The sequence below is a fragment of the Lichenostomus cassidix genome, chromosome 13 (assembly GCF_008360975.1).
Source record: "Lichenostomus cassidix isolate B80296 chromosome 13, HeHo_3.0, whole genome shotgun sequence".
Classification (NCBI taxonomy): domain Eukaryota; kingdom Metazoa; phylum Chordata; class Aves; order Passeriformes; family Meliphagidae; genus Lichenostomus; species Lichenostomus cassidix.
In genome coordinates, this window is record NC_139494.1 from 14,898,340 (window position 1) to 14,917,191 (window position 18,852).

At 41.8% G+C, this 18,852-nt stretch overlaps 1 protein-coding gene across 3 annotated transcripts in view; it reads right to left on the minus strand.

The window, feature by feature from the left end:
- Positions 1–13,654, minus strand: part of RNF145 (ring finger protein 145) — a 45,018-nt gene extending 31,364 nt beyond the window's left edge. The window contains exons 1-2 of one of the 3 annotated variants that reach the window (XM_085073852.1): positions 13,409–13,654; positions 4,562–4,775 (exon numbers count right to left, since the gene is read on the minus strand). In XM_085073852.1, coding sequence (XP_084929978.1) covers positions 4,562–4,745 — 184 coding nt within the window. In that variant the 5' untranslated portion in view covers positions 4,746–4,775; positions 13,409–13,654. Of the gene's footprint in view, positions 1–4,561; positions 4,776–12,608; positions 12,857–13,130; positions 13,238–13,408 lie in introns of those variants that run through there. The other 2 variants (XM_085073854.1, XM_085073853.1) reach the window with 2 other exon arrangements.
- Between the last annotated feature and the right edge of the window lie 5,198 nt (positions 13,655–18,852).

An 18,852-nucleotide genomic window follows, 5' to 3' on the forward strand; every position in this document is an offset into this window, starting at 1 on the left:
ACATCCGAGTACCAGCAACACAGGACACACTTCTGAAAGACTGTATTTGGAAGGCAGAAGTATTACAGAAACAACTGGCACCTTTATTTTCATTGTGTCTAATTCTCAGGATAACCAACTGCCAGACTGGTTACATTACAATTTACCCAGAGATTTCATAAATTGTCTAAACCATCTATCTCAAAATTGGATGATTTTTAAAATATGTACTTTTATATACCTGTCCTCTAGAAAATATTGGAAAATTAGCTCAAAACTGAGAAAGCACACATCTAAACATACTTGCACATAAGGAAATTGGTATTTATTCAGTCATGGCTCAGAAAAACTGTAAATAGAAAGCAGAAATTCTGTTATCAACATCTGCACATCTCAGTGAAAATAATGCCAACAATACAATTTATTCATTACTGGGGTACTGCCATCAACAGCTGTTTCTTCAATTTTTAAATGCCTAACAGATTGGGCACTCTAAGTATAAATAATCCAAGAAACGGAGCTCTTTACAGAGATTTGCAGTATTGTCTGAACAAATGAAATGGACTTTTGGTTCCAGTTTTGCCATATGATTCAGAGGCTCTTTGTTAATCATTAGGACAAGCTGCCATGCTGTCATGAGACTGGTACTCAGAGTCAAAAATTTTTAAGCCTCTTTTCAAGAAGGCTCATTTTTTTAAAACACAAGTAGTGATGTGGGTTGCCAGAAAGAGATACCAGCTTTATACAGGAAAGTTACCTGAAAGTATCCATATGCTGAGAAAGGCGCTTGGTAAAAGCCTACAACACTAAGGGAGCAGCATAGGAATCATCAGTCCTGAGCCAGAAAATGAAAAAAAATAAAGGTGTGCTGGATTTTGAACATGGAACACTCTCTACCTCCTCCTGTGTCCTACCATCTGCAGCATACACTGCACTTTATCCAAAAAGAGAATGAGAAGACGTAACAAGTAATTATTTTAAGAAATAAAGACCAAGTCCGTGTCATCGAATTGCACTTGATTAAAAATAGCTACAGTTTAAAATTAAATAGTAACACTCAGAAAATAGTTCTACTACCCATTTATCTAAGTGCTGCTGGCAGGAGAGAGACAGAAGACATGGGGCAGCAAAACCAGAGATACTGAAGGCTAAGCAGGACCTCATCTTTGTATGCATTAACTGCATTTACACATTTAGTTGTGCATCCTCTTCTCACAATTTTACAAAATTTGTTACTGTAATGAACCAGCTTCTTCTGTCTTCTCACACTGAAGCTTCACTTGGCACTTCTTTACTGTATTTGCACCAGAGTACAGTATCTTTCCTCTTAAAAGGCAACATAAAAAAGAAACTCAAGTAAAAGATCATCTACCTAAAGCTCAAGACCTTAAAGGAAAGTGGGCAGACCAAAGCACGCAATCAGAAACACGCAAGGGCAGGAACTTCAGCAGGTTTCTCCTCCCTCAAGCCCCCCTCAAAAAGGCAGCATTCATAACAAGCAGCTCACACCCAGCAAGTGATGTGACCAAGAGATTAAAGTATTAACCACACAGTTCCAGAAACTGTCATTACAAACAGGATTGTGAAAGATGACACACCTGCCATCTATTCCAAATATTTAAATACTTCTCTTACTTTTTTTTCCCTGAGAATTTCTTTTTACTTCTTGTCAAGACAAAGAATACAGTTTAAGATAGAAAACTGCTCTATTTTTACTCTTGAGCAAGAAAACCCTGTATTTAGTGCAATTCTGTGCCTCACTCATGACAGTGACTTAAATTCCAAGCCTGACTCTGATTATAGGTTAAGCTCATGACTCTTCTCTTTCCATCTAGCTCAGAGTATTTACCAGTTAGCACAAACAGCTTTGCTTTGCCCTTCTTCACAGGAGGAAATTACGTGGTTTCAACTGTTTCCACTTTCTTTACCAAGAGAACAAAAAAAGAAGCGTCTCTTTTCTCAGAGCTACTCTACGGTGCAGAAGAAAACAACAGAAGTCTGGCAGCAAGTGCTAATCTATCCTACACAGAGGTTTCACCACTTCTAACCAGAAATTTATCTCTGCTGTTTGCACTGCTCTGTGCATATTTAGTTAAATTTCATGCAGGTGAATTTGTGGTTGAGTGGTTATCAGGACTGAGTATTTTCCTTTGCTTGAGCTAGATAAGGACTGTTTCATGGAAAGATATGAAAAGGAAAAGCTGCTTCAAAGAACAATTTGCCTTCTAGAAGCTTTTATTATACTCCCAGTACTGCCAACTGGAGTGGGAACCACACTGGAACACTCATCATTTCACTTGATACATTTAAACAGAACAGACACTCCTGGTAACCCCCAGTTCTGAGCAAATTTTCAATGCTGTCTCCTTAGTTCCAGGAAAAGGTTCACTACACAAAGATTGGTAGAGTTTATTAATTTTTAGGGCTCTCTAATCAAATTGTTCCTCTAACATCTGCCCGAGATAGATGCACCCAATTTCCTCAGCTGCTGGAAGCACTTATATAGCACTATATATAGCACTACAAGATACTGTCTTGTACAAGAAATTCAGTGATTGTTTGATACTGCAAAGCTGCCACTGCATTTGCTCATTGTGTTTCCCAACCGCAAATATGAACAGAGGATTTCTTCCAAAATACAGCATATTGGCATGTTGAAACACATCCACGGTGGATTGTTGGCTAAATTATATGCTGGCAGTTAATTTCCCCCAATGTATCTTTAAAGAAGCTTAATTCCCCAAACTGGTGGAAAAGTACTTTGTTTTCCTTACAAATCCAATTTATATATTTTGATACATCATCTTAATTAATGTTATACTGTAAAGTGATGCAACTAAATCTATATGAAATGTCATGGAGGCATGTAAATTGATTTAGCCCAGCCTCACCCTGACACAGCTTAAAAAACCCCCAACAACCAAGGAAATGAAACAACAACTTTATTTGAAAAGTAAGGTTTGTCACTAAAAATTGTCTGAAAATCTTTTAAAACAAGCAACTTGTTTGACAATTTAGAAGCTCTTCTCGCTCAGCAACTACCAGTTGGAGAAATAAAAGTGCATCCACTCAATGTCATAAAAGCAAGAAGTAAAAGAACTGCTGAGTGATTGTGCACCAGCACAAAAGCATCCCTTGTATAAGGAGCACAAAGTCAGAGTCCCCTGGTTTAGTTCCAAAATAGCATCCAGGTGGGAAATTCTTTGGTAACAATACCCATCCTCCCTGTAGCACTTTTTATTAGTGCATCCCAACATACTTCAGAAAGGACAAGATTATCAAATGCCTGTAAAGAGGGGCTTTGTCACAGCTGGAAATCACTGCCATCTTGAAAACCTACAGCACAAGTGTTAGTTCTGTAATAGAACCTGATCTAATAAAATCATTCCTAAAAGCTACATGTGTGCACACAAATGCATGAGAAAGCCAGCTGTAGGTACAGCCACCACTGTCCTGTGTCACATTCTTCAGCACCAAACGTCCTCTCCCACAGACAAAGGAAAAGGGAACAGTGACACCAACGTTTTGTACTGCAAGTACATTGTCATCCTAGCAGGAGTATAGTGGAGCCATAACAAAAAAAGCTGCACACATTTTTAATGCAGTAAATGATATCCAGACAACACATATTTAATACATTTTAAAAAGAGAAGTCACATGCCAACACTTATGCAGTCAGGATTAAAGTCAGGACATGCTACTTCAAAAGCCCACATTTCTCTAACTACTTAAGTAAAGTGCGTTTCCTTTAGCTGACTGCAGTGCATCTTTATCTTCCAAAACCATCTAGAACTACAGGAAGAACTACAGAGAGGAAAAATTACATGCTAGCCCTTTCTCTCCAAACTAGGCAGTGCTCAGGCAGATGCTCACCAGAGATCAACCTCAACAGCCTGACTCCAATCCCTAATTTACCCCATGTGCAGATGATTCACATTCTCACCTGGAGAGCAGGTCCCAGAACACCAATCCTTTCATCTCCTAAAACAGACATCTAGCATTCCAGAGCTAGACTTGCAGGCCAAGGTTCACACCTCAGCTGCCTGAGCTCAATTAGTAATTTTGTCCATTTACCTGCAGCACAAGGACTGGTTACCTGCTGGAATCCACTCACAGCACAGAGATGGTTCATAAGGCTTTAAACCGAAGAGCCAAATCTGTGCAGCAGTGGAAGCCAAACTTCTGGCGCTGTGTTTAGACCAAACCTTTCCCCCAGTCTCTTGTTTAATAGTAAATTACTAGATTTCTTGTCTGCACAGCATTTCCCAGCAGCTTCCTCATCAGTCAGACACAGGCCAAAATCACCATGTTCTTCTTTCAGGACATCAATTGTGTTTCCAAACACCAGTTCACTCCATTTACTTGTAAAGGCTAAATAACAATCAGTTAAAACCCTGGACAGGATTTCTTTGCTGCTAACATAAACTGTCCCTTAGGCAGAACTGTAATAAATGCATTATCATGCTATTCATTGTAATCAATCTATGAACATGCTATTACCAAATTCTTAAAATTCTTTTAGCAAGCCAAAGGGTATTTATTTAGCACAGCAGTGTTTTCTCTTGAACAGATCTATACTCACCCACATAATGCATATTAAGGGCCAAGTACTTGTACTGGAAGAGAGGGTTGTTGTGCAGGCTACTTCTTTGGATCTGCTGGAAGAATGAGCTGACATCCCATCTGTACAAGACATCCAACAGCATGATGCTTGGGACCCTCAGGGCCACGTTTAATACTGCCTCCAACTTCTCCTTTGCAGCCATTCTCTTCCCTTTCTGTGAATTGGCAGCAGACTGTAAATAGCACAAGAGAGAGAAGAGTAATCAGATCAATCCCACTGTACAAACAGCCATTAGGCTTTGTGATCGTATGAATGGGGCTTCCTGTGTGGCCACAAACGACTGAATGAATCAACTGAGTTAAATTCAAATCCAGACAGGACAGCTTCTATTTTTGCTATATAAAGGTCAATTTGCTAGCAGTTTTTCCATGGTGACACTGTAAAATGGGGGGAGGGCAAGTTAATGACATGAAAATGTATCAGGGGTGTGCACTGTTCTTATTTACACTAATTTAGCATCCAAGATCTCAGCCAAAAGACCCCAGTGAAGTAGGCACTACATAAACATTTAAATGATCAGCATTGGAATGGAAATACTCTGTATGCTTTAGAAACCAAATGCCAACAAAATTCAGACACTACATCCATTTAGCTTAGCACTATTTCTATGTCTCTCAAATTAAATAATCACTAATTAAGAGAGTTCTTTAAACATTTTAGTTTCACTTCCTCAATGTAAATAGCAATAAATAATTTTCAAATACTTAAGCTTAAAAAAATCATTTATAGCCTTCATTAACCTCTACAAATTCATCTATTTATGGAATTTGAGGACTGTGTGTTTTGAAGCTTAAGACCAATCATGCAACTGTTCTACTCATTTCTATGAAATTCACCACATGGAATCATACAAACAAAAGACCATATTCTCATTCCCAAATACTAGAAGGTAATTTAATTTTGGAGTTTGCCATCAGATAAGATGGATGATGCACAACAATGAAGGTCACTTTTTAAAAACAGCTAGTCCACAACAGCATCTCAAAAGTCACCAACAGAACCATTTTAAAGAGCAAAATTATCAGTTTTCACATTATGTCAGCTAAGATTGACAGTTGTTCCTAAATGCAATGTGCTGCTTTTACCATTCACCACCTGCCCATCCTAGGGACATGATTCACTGCAGGCTACATTAGAAAAATGCAGTTGAAGATGGGGATGATCCAGCAAGTTTTTATCCACAAAAAGCCACTCAAAGTAAAACCACCTGCAGCACAATCAGCCCCCCGATGAGGTCAGATTTAAGAAAAGGCTCCCAATCCCAATTATTAGGGGGACAATTGAAAAGAACTGCACCCTGAGCAAAGAAACAGAAAAATCTGCACTTGAACTGCACTTTCTTTTAAATAAAGTTTTACAGGACTTTATTCATACTGTCCTTGCGTAAGTTATAGAAGTTTTTGCAGCTATGCAAGTTTTATACCTCAAGCCAGCACAGAAGTCCAGCATGAAGCAAAACCATGCAAATAGACATTAAGAAAAAAAACAACCTAAAAAAACTCAAGATCTCTCACTTACACACACGACTCATGTGAGGTTTTATTAGTGTTGCCATGACCTAGATGACACTGCAAACTGTTCATGTCACACCTTCAGCCACGCTCACACTTCTCAAGGCATGATGACACACAATTAATTCAGCTCAAGAAGTCAGGACAGATCAAAACTGAGATATGGCCCAATAAACCACAGGTTACAAGGCTGTTGCTTGCCATTGTCTAGCCCACAGTCTAATTTTTCAAGTTATGTAAATGCTGGCACTTTTTACAGAGCTCTTGCAACAGCTCTACAAACCCCAAGGGGAGCACATCCTTCCCCTCGCACAGGAAGAGCCTTCCAACCACATCGGGCACCTCACACAACACCAGCATTTCACAGAGCTGCCCTCAACAAATTAAAAGGTCAGCCAGAAGACTACAAATATTTAGACTGAACAACCAAAACTATCACCCAAACAGCTACTACAGAATCAGAGCACTCAATGTTTTGTATGAATAAAAGACTGAGTTTAAGTGATGGTATTGTACCAACACAAGTCAGGAGTTACCCAGATTGTATACAAAGAGTTAGAAAAGACACCAGCTTAAATAATTAATATTAAAATATTTTAAATGTCCCAAAATTTTCAAAAATCTATGGGTTTGCCAAGTTCATAAATTTAATTAAAACTCTGAAATGGAGCTGCCTCGTTTTTCACGAGGTTCCTTTTCCAAGTAGATCAGGACATAGGGATGAGCAGGGACTGACAGGTTTTCGTTCTGTCATAAAAATACCCACGTAAAGTGCCAACAAGTGCCTGATATCAAACTACATTCTCAAAACTGTCAAACCACTTTCAGTCATCAACAATAACTAAACACGTATGACAAGAAGGTAACTTTCACTTGAGCTTTCACTTCCCTTAATTACTCCAAAACCAGAATTCCATGGATAACTTCTCTTAATACTGAAAGTTAACTGGAGGGTCAACATGTACAACATAAGCTAAAAAATTCTGCCTCCCAAACACATGCACACATAGTTGAGACTCAGTAAACTAAAAAGTACAGCATTTAGACTTAAGAAAACAATTAAATTTCAAATGCTGCTAAAACAAAAGCAAAACGAACTTTGAAAACCACATCATGTCTCAACGGAAGTGCTGTGAGGAGCAGCCACTGTAACTCCACAGCATCTTCTGTCCCTGACTGACAAAAACAACCAATACTAATAAGAAACCCTTTAAAATTAACTCCACTAGAAATGTGGATGTTAAATAAAGCCTCAGTTGTAATGGCTGCCAAGTTCTAACAGAACGAAATAGAGGCAAGCAAAGTCCATTGCTCTAAGCTCATTATATTGTAAAGAGCTCTCACAATACATTATTTTGATTGGTGTAAAAACAAACAAAAAAATGACCACAACATTAAACCTCTAAAACCTTTAGATAAATGATGATGGCAAGAGTTGCTGGATGCGCAGGCCTTAGAAAAAAAAAATAGGTCACTTGTTGTGCAAAGGAAAAAAATGGACTGGGGAGCCACTTGTTTGTGCTTCAAAATTTTTTTCAAAATTATTCTCATACTAATCCAAAACACAGGAAATTAACTCTATCCCAGCAAAAGCCAGGACCAAGAACTTCAGACTTCACTTCTCCAGTTGTGCTATTTGGCCAAAACCAACCTTTTAAAAATTTCCCATCACAACTGATTGTTCTTGGAACACGGATTGCTCATTTTTGTTTTCTAATGATTATATTTCAAAAATCCCTCCCTCACCTGGCACACCCATTTAGTCAAAAGCATTCCTGGTTAGCTTTAAAGAAAACAGTAGAGCTTGTAAAAAATCAACTAAAAAAAAAAAAAAAGGGGGGGGTGGAAAGAAAAAGACTCCTTCAAGTGTGTCCCAGCTCATTCCATCAGCAGAACAGACCATCTTGAGTGTGATCACACAGCACAAACCCCCTCAAAGATAACACACATTTTCCTTTTCACAGAATTTTCTTTCTGAAGTTTTGTCACAACATAAAATTTTGCCATTTCAGCTGAAGCTGTGAATTTTGCCACTTAAGCCAGTGTAACTGTTGCTTCTGCACCAACATAAATAAAAATCTATCATATTACAGGCAGAAAATATGCCTTGGTAAAGCAGTACAAGAGGCCACAAAAATCAGCATCCATTTATCCAAACAGGTTCAAAATTACATTAACAGAGAAGAGTTTGTACATTTAGGAAAGCATTAATCATAAAGTTATTTAATAGTTACAGAAATAAAATAGAATATCTAAAAATATAAGAGTTATTCTAAAACTATTGCCACCAAAAACGACCACAGGAAGTAATTCCAGTTAAGTTCAGAACCTCAAAACTAGACTTGATCCTCCAACATTCAGCCTTACATCTGTGAACAAGATGCTCATTCTGCTACAGTATCTCAACCTAAAACACTTGGCAAGATTGACTGAAATCCAAAAGAGACAATTTCAACTTCTGTTTCTCACATCTATGAAATTCTAGTTACTCTGGATACATCTGTTAACAAGCAGATTCTGATCTGTAGTTTAGTTTCCACGTTAGATTATTTTGCAGAAATACATTCTGAAACTAAAAATATCACCAGGAAAACATATTGTTTTCCTGTCAGGTAAACTCTGCTAGACAGACTTTGAAGTGGAAAAAGAATTAAAAAAATAAACCCAAACAAAACACAAAATATACAACTCCTATCTGTAGCTATAGACAAGTTCAGTGTCACAGGTTAAAAACTGAAATTAGACCCATCAGCTGGGTTGCACCCATTCACTCCCAGAGCACCTTCTTTATACCTGTCCTGGTCTGGGGAGCAAAAAGAATTTGAATTATAGAAAAATCCCATTCTTCAAAGACTTAGATTATCATCAGTTTGGGAGAGAGAGAACAAAGAGAAGCAAATGGAAGGAACAGGATGAAAAGGTTTATCAAATACACACTTAGAAAAGAATCTCCCTGTGTGATTCTGTAGGAAAAAAAAATAACAAAACAAATGTAGAACTCCGAGTATGTGAGTCACCAATCCATCAAAAAAGCTCTTTCCCTTCCAGACAGTGGCAAGGAATGGAAAAGTCTGTCTTGCTCCCATAAAATTTAAAGTGGCTGAATAGGACAGGACTCAAAGATTTCTGCTGAGAAGGCCAAAACCAGCGAGATACCAAGAGCAGGAATAAAGTCCTGGAACACTGCAGACGTGCACAGCAACACCCTCACTGGCACCCAGGCACTGCTCCCAGTAATGCTCACTTCTTGTAGCTCACTGGAGCAGTTCAGTAATTTCAAATAATAACCAGAGAGTATTTAGCCTTCGATTTAAAGGTTTAGAGAGAGTCGGCCAGCAGACAGCTCGATCTTGCTGTGTAAGCAATTAACAAGAACAAACAACAATTTTTTCTCTTTTTTTTTTTTCCTTTTGTCCCATCTGGTCTAATAAAATGTATTGTTCTACAGCTGCTGCAGTGTGTCTGAAAAACTGGTATTTCTACCTAGAAAACGGAGTAATTCCTTAATTCCTACTCACCCAAGACTCATTCAGTTGTCAGCTGTGGCACAGCTAAGGTTAACCATTCCAAATAAATACAGCACATATTTTGCAAAAGCAAATGTTACTGCAAAATAAATTAGGTCAAACTCTTCTCTGTTCACAGGGACTTCAGAGAACATGAATTCACATTAAAGGGATATTAAAAATGGACAAAAATCGCTAGAGAAGGTTAATTGCAGGGAATAAAAAAAAATCTACATTTCCAACTTCCATTAATTCTAGCAGGTTTTATATGAGGGGAAAGAAAACCAACCCAGGAGCAGTGAAGATAAAGTCTCCTTTAAAGATTTATTTCTCAAGTACATTTATACACTATGAACAGTTTCATCCCACTCTCAATTATATAGCAAATGCATTATATTATTTATAGGCAGCCTGTAAAACATCCAGTGGCTTTTATTTTTCATAGTGAGCAGGTAAGACAAAGAAACAACTCAGGGACTAACACGTGTTAACAAAGGTTAACAAATCCACCAGGTATGCAGCAAAATCCTTCCTCCTGTGGATTCCTATGGGATCTGTGCTGTGCCTGTGCATAATCAGTTCAAACCCAGTCCCACTAAGAGGGGCTGCTTGGTTTTGAGATCACAGCTTAGTTGGGCACCTGAAAGACAGGAATCTAATTCATTAAAATTAAAATATAATTAATAATATCTTTAATTACAGTCTTCAGAAGAACATCTAGACTGACTCAACAACCCAAACTGCTCCGAGGTCCTTTCTGGCTCCCCCATTTCTCACCAGTTCAAGGTTTGGTTTATTAACCAGTTATTCAGCACTTTTTTTTTTTGCCGTCACAGCCGTGTTTGCAAGCCCACACCTACGAGCCTGCCTAACCACATTTGTATCAGCACATTCTGAGAAAATCCGGGCAGCAATCCCAAAGCGCCTCTGCAGAGGAGAGAATACCCAGAGGAGCTGCACACTGAGCATTAATGAGAACCCGAGATGATGCAGTGACAACCCACCCCAGAGAGCTGGATCACAGCAACACCAGACACACAGGCAAAGCTGCTGTGCCCCATCAACCTCACAGAAAAAACCTTGCAACCCAAATGTGTTACCAGGATGAAGCTACATGACAAGATGAAATATGTTTCATCCTCCACAGATGCTCAGAGTTTTTAGCCATTTTGGACACAGCCTATGTTTAGAACCTGCAATGCCAATAATTAGTTACCAGACTGGTAAGTTAAAGTAGAAAGTAAGACTTTCAAGATTTCTCTAGGTCAGCACTGATAAAGTTTCCATTGCTGCTGCTGCCTTATCTGTTTTGAGAATCATGTAAATAAACCTTCCAGGCCTGTGAAATAGACAGCTCAGCTTCCTGCAGCATCAGACTTGCCTGACAGAAATATCAAACACACGGTGGAAATACCCAGAAAAATTCCTTTTAAAACATGCTCAAATTCAAGACATACAACCAAAATTCTTCCAGAAAAACTCCTCAAGATGAAGTACCCACTTCTGAGTGCTCCTCCCAAGTATGAGACTAATTACAGAGCAGCAGGGCCTCTCTGAAATGAGGAGATGCTGGAAGGGCAGGGAAACAGGCACAAATGCCTGAATCACACTGAAGGATATGGCTTGAATTATACACTTAAAAAGCAAAATGATGGTGAACTGTCCACTCTAACCACAACAAACACTGCCAGGTGCATTTGGAGCTAAAAATGGATTCAGAAGAGAAAATCACCACACGGGTTCCAGAGAAGGGGAAGAGAAGCCATCTGCACTGTTTGAAGAGGAGGAAACCGACCCAAGTTTAGCAAACAGCTCGGAGAAGGTTTGTGCGAGTGCAACATGAAACACCAGGCAGGCTCACGGAGTTTTCCAGGACACACCCATTCCTTCAGAGATCACTGGCATGATGCGCCTTTCTGCATCTGCACCAAGAGCTCCAGCTGCCGAACCGGACTGAGATATAGATCGCTTCCTCCCCTCTCCAAAAGAAGGAATTCTCCAGTATTTCTTCCAACGAGCGCTGCTCAGTTCACGTCTCCATCAGAATTAAGTGGCTCTAACATCAGTAGCTCCTCAAGACTGATTTAAACAACCTTTGAATCCTTGTTTGGGATGAGCAGCAGTTTTATATTGCTCCGTAAGATTTTTGATGATCCTTCCATGTAACGGTGGTCGCAAAGACAACCATTTCCTAACGCTAATGAGTTTAAGTGTTAATTGAATCCTTTAGGGATATTATGACTCAAAAACCAGAGCTGATTATCACAGTTTTTAAAGCTAACTAGAAACAAAAAACATACAGTTTCTCATGCACAGGGTCCCTCGTATTTAAGATAACCGGCAAAAAAAGCCAAGGTTAAACCGAAGATAAACGAAAGTCACAGTCCAATAGCTTAGAGCGCCCACCTAAACAAAATATAGTTTTCAATATTTAAATCTACCTTCATCAACCTCCAAGAGTGACCAAAAACAATTAATAATTATGTCCTTCTCCTCTCAAGTTTTATCTCTACAGACACATTACAAACACAGGACAAACCCTAACTGAAATATATGTAAAAGTATCCAAGTCTGAAACACAAGTTAACAGAAACTCTTGTACTAAAAACTGCAGAAGGGATGAACACTGCAACACCTACAGATTTCAAAAAAAAAAAAAAAAAGTATTCTGAATGAGATCACAAATGGCTAATAATTATGAGTCAAACACATTACACAAATCTCACTTTTCTTTGGAATACTTTGCCCATCATTTCTAGTATTCTCCTTCATTTGCTGATACTTGCGTGCATTACACAAAAAAAATAATCACTTCTTTTTCACTTTATTCCCCCAATCACATTATTTATGCACCAGGTCCCACACACACCCCCAAAAAGGCAGCACAACCATAAGGTAAGAATCCCTCTAAGAGCTCCATCTGTCACAAGTATACTTGGTACGCAGAACTACTCTCAGAGCACAGAAAAGAAAATTCTCATCACCAACCTTATTTTAAAAGGCTACAGAAGGTCTCATAAAACCGACTGGCATGCCATAAGTAGAGAAGATGGAAAGAGCCCTGTTCTCCACGCCACGGGCAGGCTGCTCCTTACATAAGCATGACCATATGCTCCAGGGCCCGTCTCCAGGAGAGGTGCCCGGCTCCGCTCCGGGTCTCAGCCGGGCCGGGGGATGCACAGGCGGCTGCGGGCACCGGAGGGCACAGCCCGACCCCTGGCAGGGCACAGCCCGACCCCCGGCAGGTTACACAGCCCGACCCCAGGGAGGGCACAGCCCGACTCCCGGCAGGGCACAGCCCGACCCCAGCGAGGGCACAGCCCGACCCCAGGCAGGTTACACAGCCCGACTCCAAGCGGGGCGGGCAGCACCGCAAACCAAGCCCGGCCAAGCCCGCGGCTCCGTCAGGGCTGCAGCGGCCCGCAGCTCATCCCCGGGGCCGTGCGGCCCCCGCTACCCCACTCCCCAACGAGACACTTCGTTCCTGCCCGGCACAACTCCCGCGCTCACCGCCGGCGCCGCGGGCAGCCCCGCGCATCCTGCCCGGCCCCGCTGAACTCCAGTAACCCCGGCGGCTCCCGGCGCCGGCGGAGGAGGGGAGCGGGGAGGGGAAGGGGGGCGGAGGGCGGGGAGGAGCGGGGGGGCTGCGCGCAGGGAAGGCCGGGGAGCCCCGGCACGGCGCGGACACGCGCGGGAGCGGCGGGGGCGCGGAGGGGCGCGGGAGCGGCGGGCGGGGGGCGCCGCGGGGCCGCGCTGCGCGTGCCTGAGGCGGCGCGTGCGGGAATCACCTGAGCCCGCGGGGTCGCCGCCGCCGCCTCCTCCTCCTCCTCCTCCTCCTCTCGCTCCCGCTCCCCGGTGGCGCGGCGGTGGCTCCGCGCTTCTCACACCGACGGCGGCGGAGGCGGCGGTTCGGTGCCCGGCGGCAGAGCGGCTCCTCGAGGCACCATGGCCGCGCCGCGCCGCCTCAGGGCGCCGCCGACACCCCGCGGCCCCGCGGACGGGCGGCCATGGCCCCGCTGCCTGCGCGCGCGCGCCGCCCCGCTCCGCGCATGCGCGCACCCCGCCCCGCGGCCCCGCCCCGCTCGCGGAGCTGCTCCTCCGCCCCCCGGGCAGGTTCGCGGCGGGGGCGGAGGGAGGTTTTGGGTGGAAATCGCCGGGATTTGGGCTGCAGAGCGCTCCCCGCGGGGAGCAGGCTCTGTCTGTAACGCTGCGACCCTTTCGCCCGCCCACAGCCCCGGAAAGGCAGAGGTTGGGGTTTACATTCCGACGGGAGCGCCGGGGTTCGGGTTTGGGTCCTCTCGGGACGTGCGGACTCGCAGGGCAGCTGCGAGTCTGAGGATGACTCAGAAAAGTCGGTCAGCAAAATTTGATGTAGTGTCTGGGCAGATGTTTAAAAGACAGCCCTGGTATTTTAATAATACTCCTTACTGGCCTTGTGGAACACAAAGTACTGTATTACTTTCAAACACTTAAGGCTGACTCTTTTTTCCAGTGTTCTACTGCAGAACCTGCAGTCACCTTCGTTGTGAGTTCAACCACAAAAGCACCAGATTTTCTGTATTATTGCACTGTCATTTTTCAGCGGGAGACCTGAGCCTGGGCTGCTCCCTCACAGCACAGCCCAGCATAGTACAGTTCAGACTTTGCAGCTCACAGCCCTTGCATGGAAACTTTCACCAATATTTACTCATCCTGTAAAGCTTGCATGGCCAAGCCGTAGAACACATTCCTAAGTTCTATGGAAAAAATTACACAAAATAAGTAATGTTTTTTACCTTCGTTTAAAAAAAAAAAAAAACCACAAAGCCACATTGTCTGGAACATGAAAATACTTTGCTGCGGTGAGGAATGAGGGAATACACTGAACTGGAAAATCCTGTAGTTCACAAGGGTTGGGCTGGCCAACTTAATAATTGTTTTTTTCCGTCCCTCTCTAATGAGAACTGGAGCATTTTCAGACGTAGGTATGAATACCTCAACACATAACTCTGTGAAGCAGAGATATTAAAATAAGGGGTTTGGGTGTCTGTCCATGTTGAGCTTTGCAGAATTACCCTTGTCCAGGTACCTGAAGGTTTTCAAAACACCACAAGAAAAAGGTAGTTTGAACATGCTCATCCTCAGATTTGGTGTTCACAGTGGGCCAATCTTCTCCCCAGCTCCAGTCAGCCCAGAACACAGCAGGAAGATCAAATGGCACAACTGACAGGAGTCTCCCAAACCTTTGCACGTACATGGAGCAGCTCAGCACCATTTTTCACAAGCTTCAGATTTTAATACAATTTAAATAAAAGCAGCAGGCTTTGTATTGAAAAATGTTTATTTAAATCTATCAGTTTATGCAAGGGTTCCTAAATTCAATAATTCTTCTCTTTAGAAAGAACAAACCTGCAGGTCCAGCCAAACAAAGGCCATCCACATGTGATTATTACTCATAAGCACTCCATTTCACAGAGCCCTTTCTGCACAGGGCTTCTCTGACCTGTTCAGTGTCTCCTCTTAGCAGTTGGTTTCTTCCCTGCATCACAAGTGTTTGCAGCTCTTGTGTTACATACCTGTTTATTAAACATGCCACTATCACCTAATCCTTTACTTGTACCTGGAGTAAACACTGCTCTGAAGTGTGGATTTCTGCAGAGAACATGGGAAAACAGCTTCACCAGTCTCCAGCAACCCCATTTTTCTGGCTCAGCCCACTCACAACTGCGTCCCTGTTCCACGCTTGCCAGTACCCCACTTCTTATCACAGGGAGTATAAACCAGCTGTCATATAAGGCGTAAGAATTTCAGCTCCATTTCTAGGGGCTGCTTGTCTACTCATGCCATACATGGGAAAAAAAAAATCATGAGTCACTTCTTCTCTGGTTTTTGTGGGCTTGGTTCAGTGCTGACTGAAGTTGGGATGGTCTCTAAGTCCTACCTCTCTGCAGTGCTGCTTGGGAGAGAAAAGGCAACAAGCAACAGAGAGAGACAAATAAATATTCACAGCTGTAGAGAGAAACATTTATAGGAAGTGGAGTGGAAATATCTATTATTATTTTAGAAGTAATTTTTTCATGGAGGTATTGTAAAGTTCTCACTTCAGTTTGCAAGCAAACAAAAGGAACTGAAACCCACATTTATATCATTCTATCCTCTCTCAGCATTTAATTCTGAAAACATGTTACTTCACCAAAGCAAAGGTTTTCTAATGAGCGATTCAGGAATGTGGCATTACCACTCTCTTGCCAGGCAAGGCTTTTTAAAAGCACCTCAACTTTCTGCTTCATTTCTCCAGAATTTTGCAAGCCTCTCCTGCATCTGACACTGGGTGGCTGAGAATTCTGAACTCAATGATTATTCATTTCTCATTATCAACAAAGGCCTTTGGATTCCAGAATTTCAGTGATCAGCAACTGAGGACTGAAGGGCACTGCTATGGTGACATCTCATTAAAATTTTGAAAAGGCCTCTGAGTTCAGATAATGTGGAAGCTCAATTTGTCCATGCAGATGGACACATGCCAGCACCCCAAACTGCTTACAAAGAAAATCTCTCATAAGAATTCTCAAAGAGCAGCAAAATATGCTGACGTGGAAGGATACTGCATGCATAAGGTGGACAATAACATGGGCAGTTTTGTTTGAAGCTTTTTATAGACCACTGTTTCAAAAAATATTCATACATACATATGTAAAAGCAAAGGAATGTCTTAACGAGTAGGTATATTGCATCAAGTCAGACAAAAGTTAAATAATGCAAAAATTAAGATTGCCTATGAAACTCAATTTAGTACCTCATAATACTGATGGCAGCCAGCCCCCAAAGCCTTTGTGTTCCCTTCTTGCAATTTTATTCCATTCACTAAACAAAGGGACAAATAAACTTTAATTAAACTTTAATTCCTGCAGAAACCCATACCCAGACACAGGAATTGGGAGCATTAATGGGCAATGGCAACAGAGTCAGTGCATCCATCTCCGATTTAACTATACTCACTCCATAATCTCATCTCAAAAATTCCCATTTTTAATACCTGTGACCCTATTTCCTACATTTCTCCCCATCACTTAGCCTCTCATCATCTTTCTTCTCATTCTTGCTGCTTTTCAGAACTCTTTCTAGAATTCAGCTGGTTACAGTTTCTCATTTCCTACTTGTTTTCACTCTCTTCAGGAAACCACTCCTGCAGTATCACTGATAATTAAACATCTCATATGATCACATATATCTTTACCCCTTTCATAACACTGGAAAGTGCTGACTCCAAACACATCAACAGCTGCTGTGATTTTCAACGTACCTAAAGCAAAGCCAGAGCAATCTCTGTGTTGAGAAGCTGGAGAGTTGCATGGTGATGTAAGGAAAGGGATGAATCAGGTTTTGTTCGGTGAACAAAAGCATCACAGTTCTTTCCCAAGATCCCTTGCCAGTGGGGCATAATCTGGAATACAAAGAATCGAAGTAAATAAAATAAAAATCATTGGGCTGAATAGTGGCAGAAGAATAACAGTTGCATTCAGGAGGTGGAAAATCATATGGTACACGGGTACAAGCCTCTGGCACTTATAGCATCTCGCAGTGCCAACATTCACTAAATAATCCTAAAAAAAACTCCTGTAAGAAAACTACATAAATAATATTCGAACCTCCCCTTTACTGATAAAGAAGGTGAGGCAGAGACTGTATTAGAGATAACCTGAAAATATGCTTCACTTCAAACTGGAGATATTTCCATGTCTCCAGCCAAGCTGGCAGCTCCTAAAACATTATTGAACTCTGGGAATGCAGCGCTCAGAGTTGTGCCTGGAGTGACAGTGACTCAGAATCACAGGAGCACTCAAATGCTGCATTTCTGGGGCACAGGGATGGCAGTGTCCAGCACACCCCGCTGGCTGCTCTGCTGCAGTTACTGGTGATGAGCAGGGCAGGAGGCTGCAAACACTTGGTTGGTATTGGACTTGCAGAGTCTGATTTCCTCAGACATCACTGCCTCTACCACCTGCTTAGAACTAATTATAAAACAGAGAAAGGGGACTGGGAAAAAGCAAAAAAGTATCATAGGGAATAGTAAAAAGAGGCATAAGGGTAAACCAAAAAGCATAAAACAGACTAAGAATAGAATATACTGGTACCAAAATGTATTTCAAGGATTCTTCTATTCCTAGTAGAGAATATGGGCTCTGTTCTAGATTTTTTCCAAAAGCAGGTTCAATTTAGAAGTGAGGTAGAGAGGCTGGTGCATAGGCAAGTGAGTTTTCTGAACCAAAAAGCAATTTGGGAAAACAAAACCAAAAAACAAACAAAGAAAAACAAAAAAACCCAACCAACAAAAAAAAACCCAAACAAAAAAAAACCACACAAAAAAAAAAACTGAGAAAAACCAAACCAAACAAAACAAAAAAAACCTAACCAAACAACCCAGCCTTTAAATCTGTGCTGTTGGCCCCTTCATAGTCTGCAGCACATTAACATCTGCACTGACTCTCCCCCATTAGTCACTGAATAAACAAATATTTCACATCTCTCAGCCCTGCAATGTCATCAGCTTTTGCTTTCCAACTCCTTCTATCACAGAGATGTGATCTAATCTCTTAATTCTCAAAGCAACCTTTTGAGCTTTCCACAGGGTTTTCAGTTTTAAATGATGATTTTAAAGGACTCTTACCCAGCATCTCCCAGAGCTGCTAGTGGGAATTTTGCTCTCTTATATGCAGCATGAACAGCAATTTAGGAGATGAGCTCCTGGGCTTCAGTACTTCTGCACAGGAGCATATTGCACAAAAGGCTCAGAAGTGCGTGATGTGAACATGAGGCACGGGAAGGGAGCCAGTAGGCATCAATCTGACATGCAGCCACTTCTTTTATTTCACCCTGGAGCATCCCAGGACGTAGCAGTGTACATCAAGGTGAAAGGGAACGTGCATTTGCTTTCAAATTTCCCCACTGCTCTTCCTTCCTCCTGGCCCTGCTAATTTACTGCAGTGCAAACCCAGAGTCCCACCATGAAACACATTCCTCAGTACAAATATTGTGCTGTTTGGACTTTGAATTGTAATTATATGGTTTTAGTCAAATTACTTTGTTACTTTGTATTTAGTAACATTAGGATTGAGCACCACCATGTGTTTCACAGCTAAGTAAAATGATGTATTTGTCTGCACCACATGAATGTTGTCAGGATCAGAGCATCTTTCAAGGATACCAAAACACCAGCATCAGACCAGAAATTAAATATGCATACTTACACTTT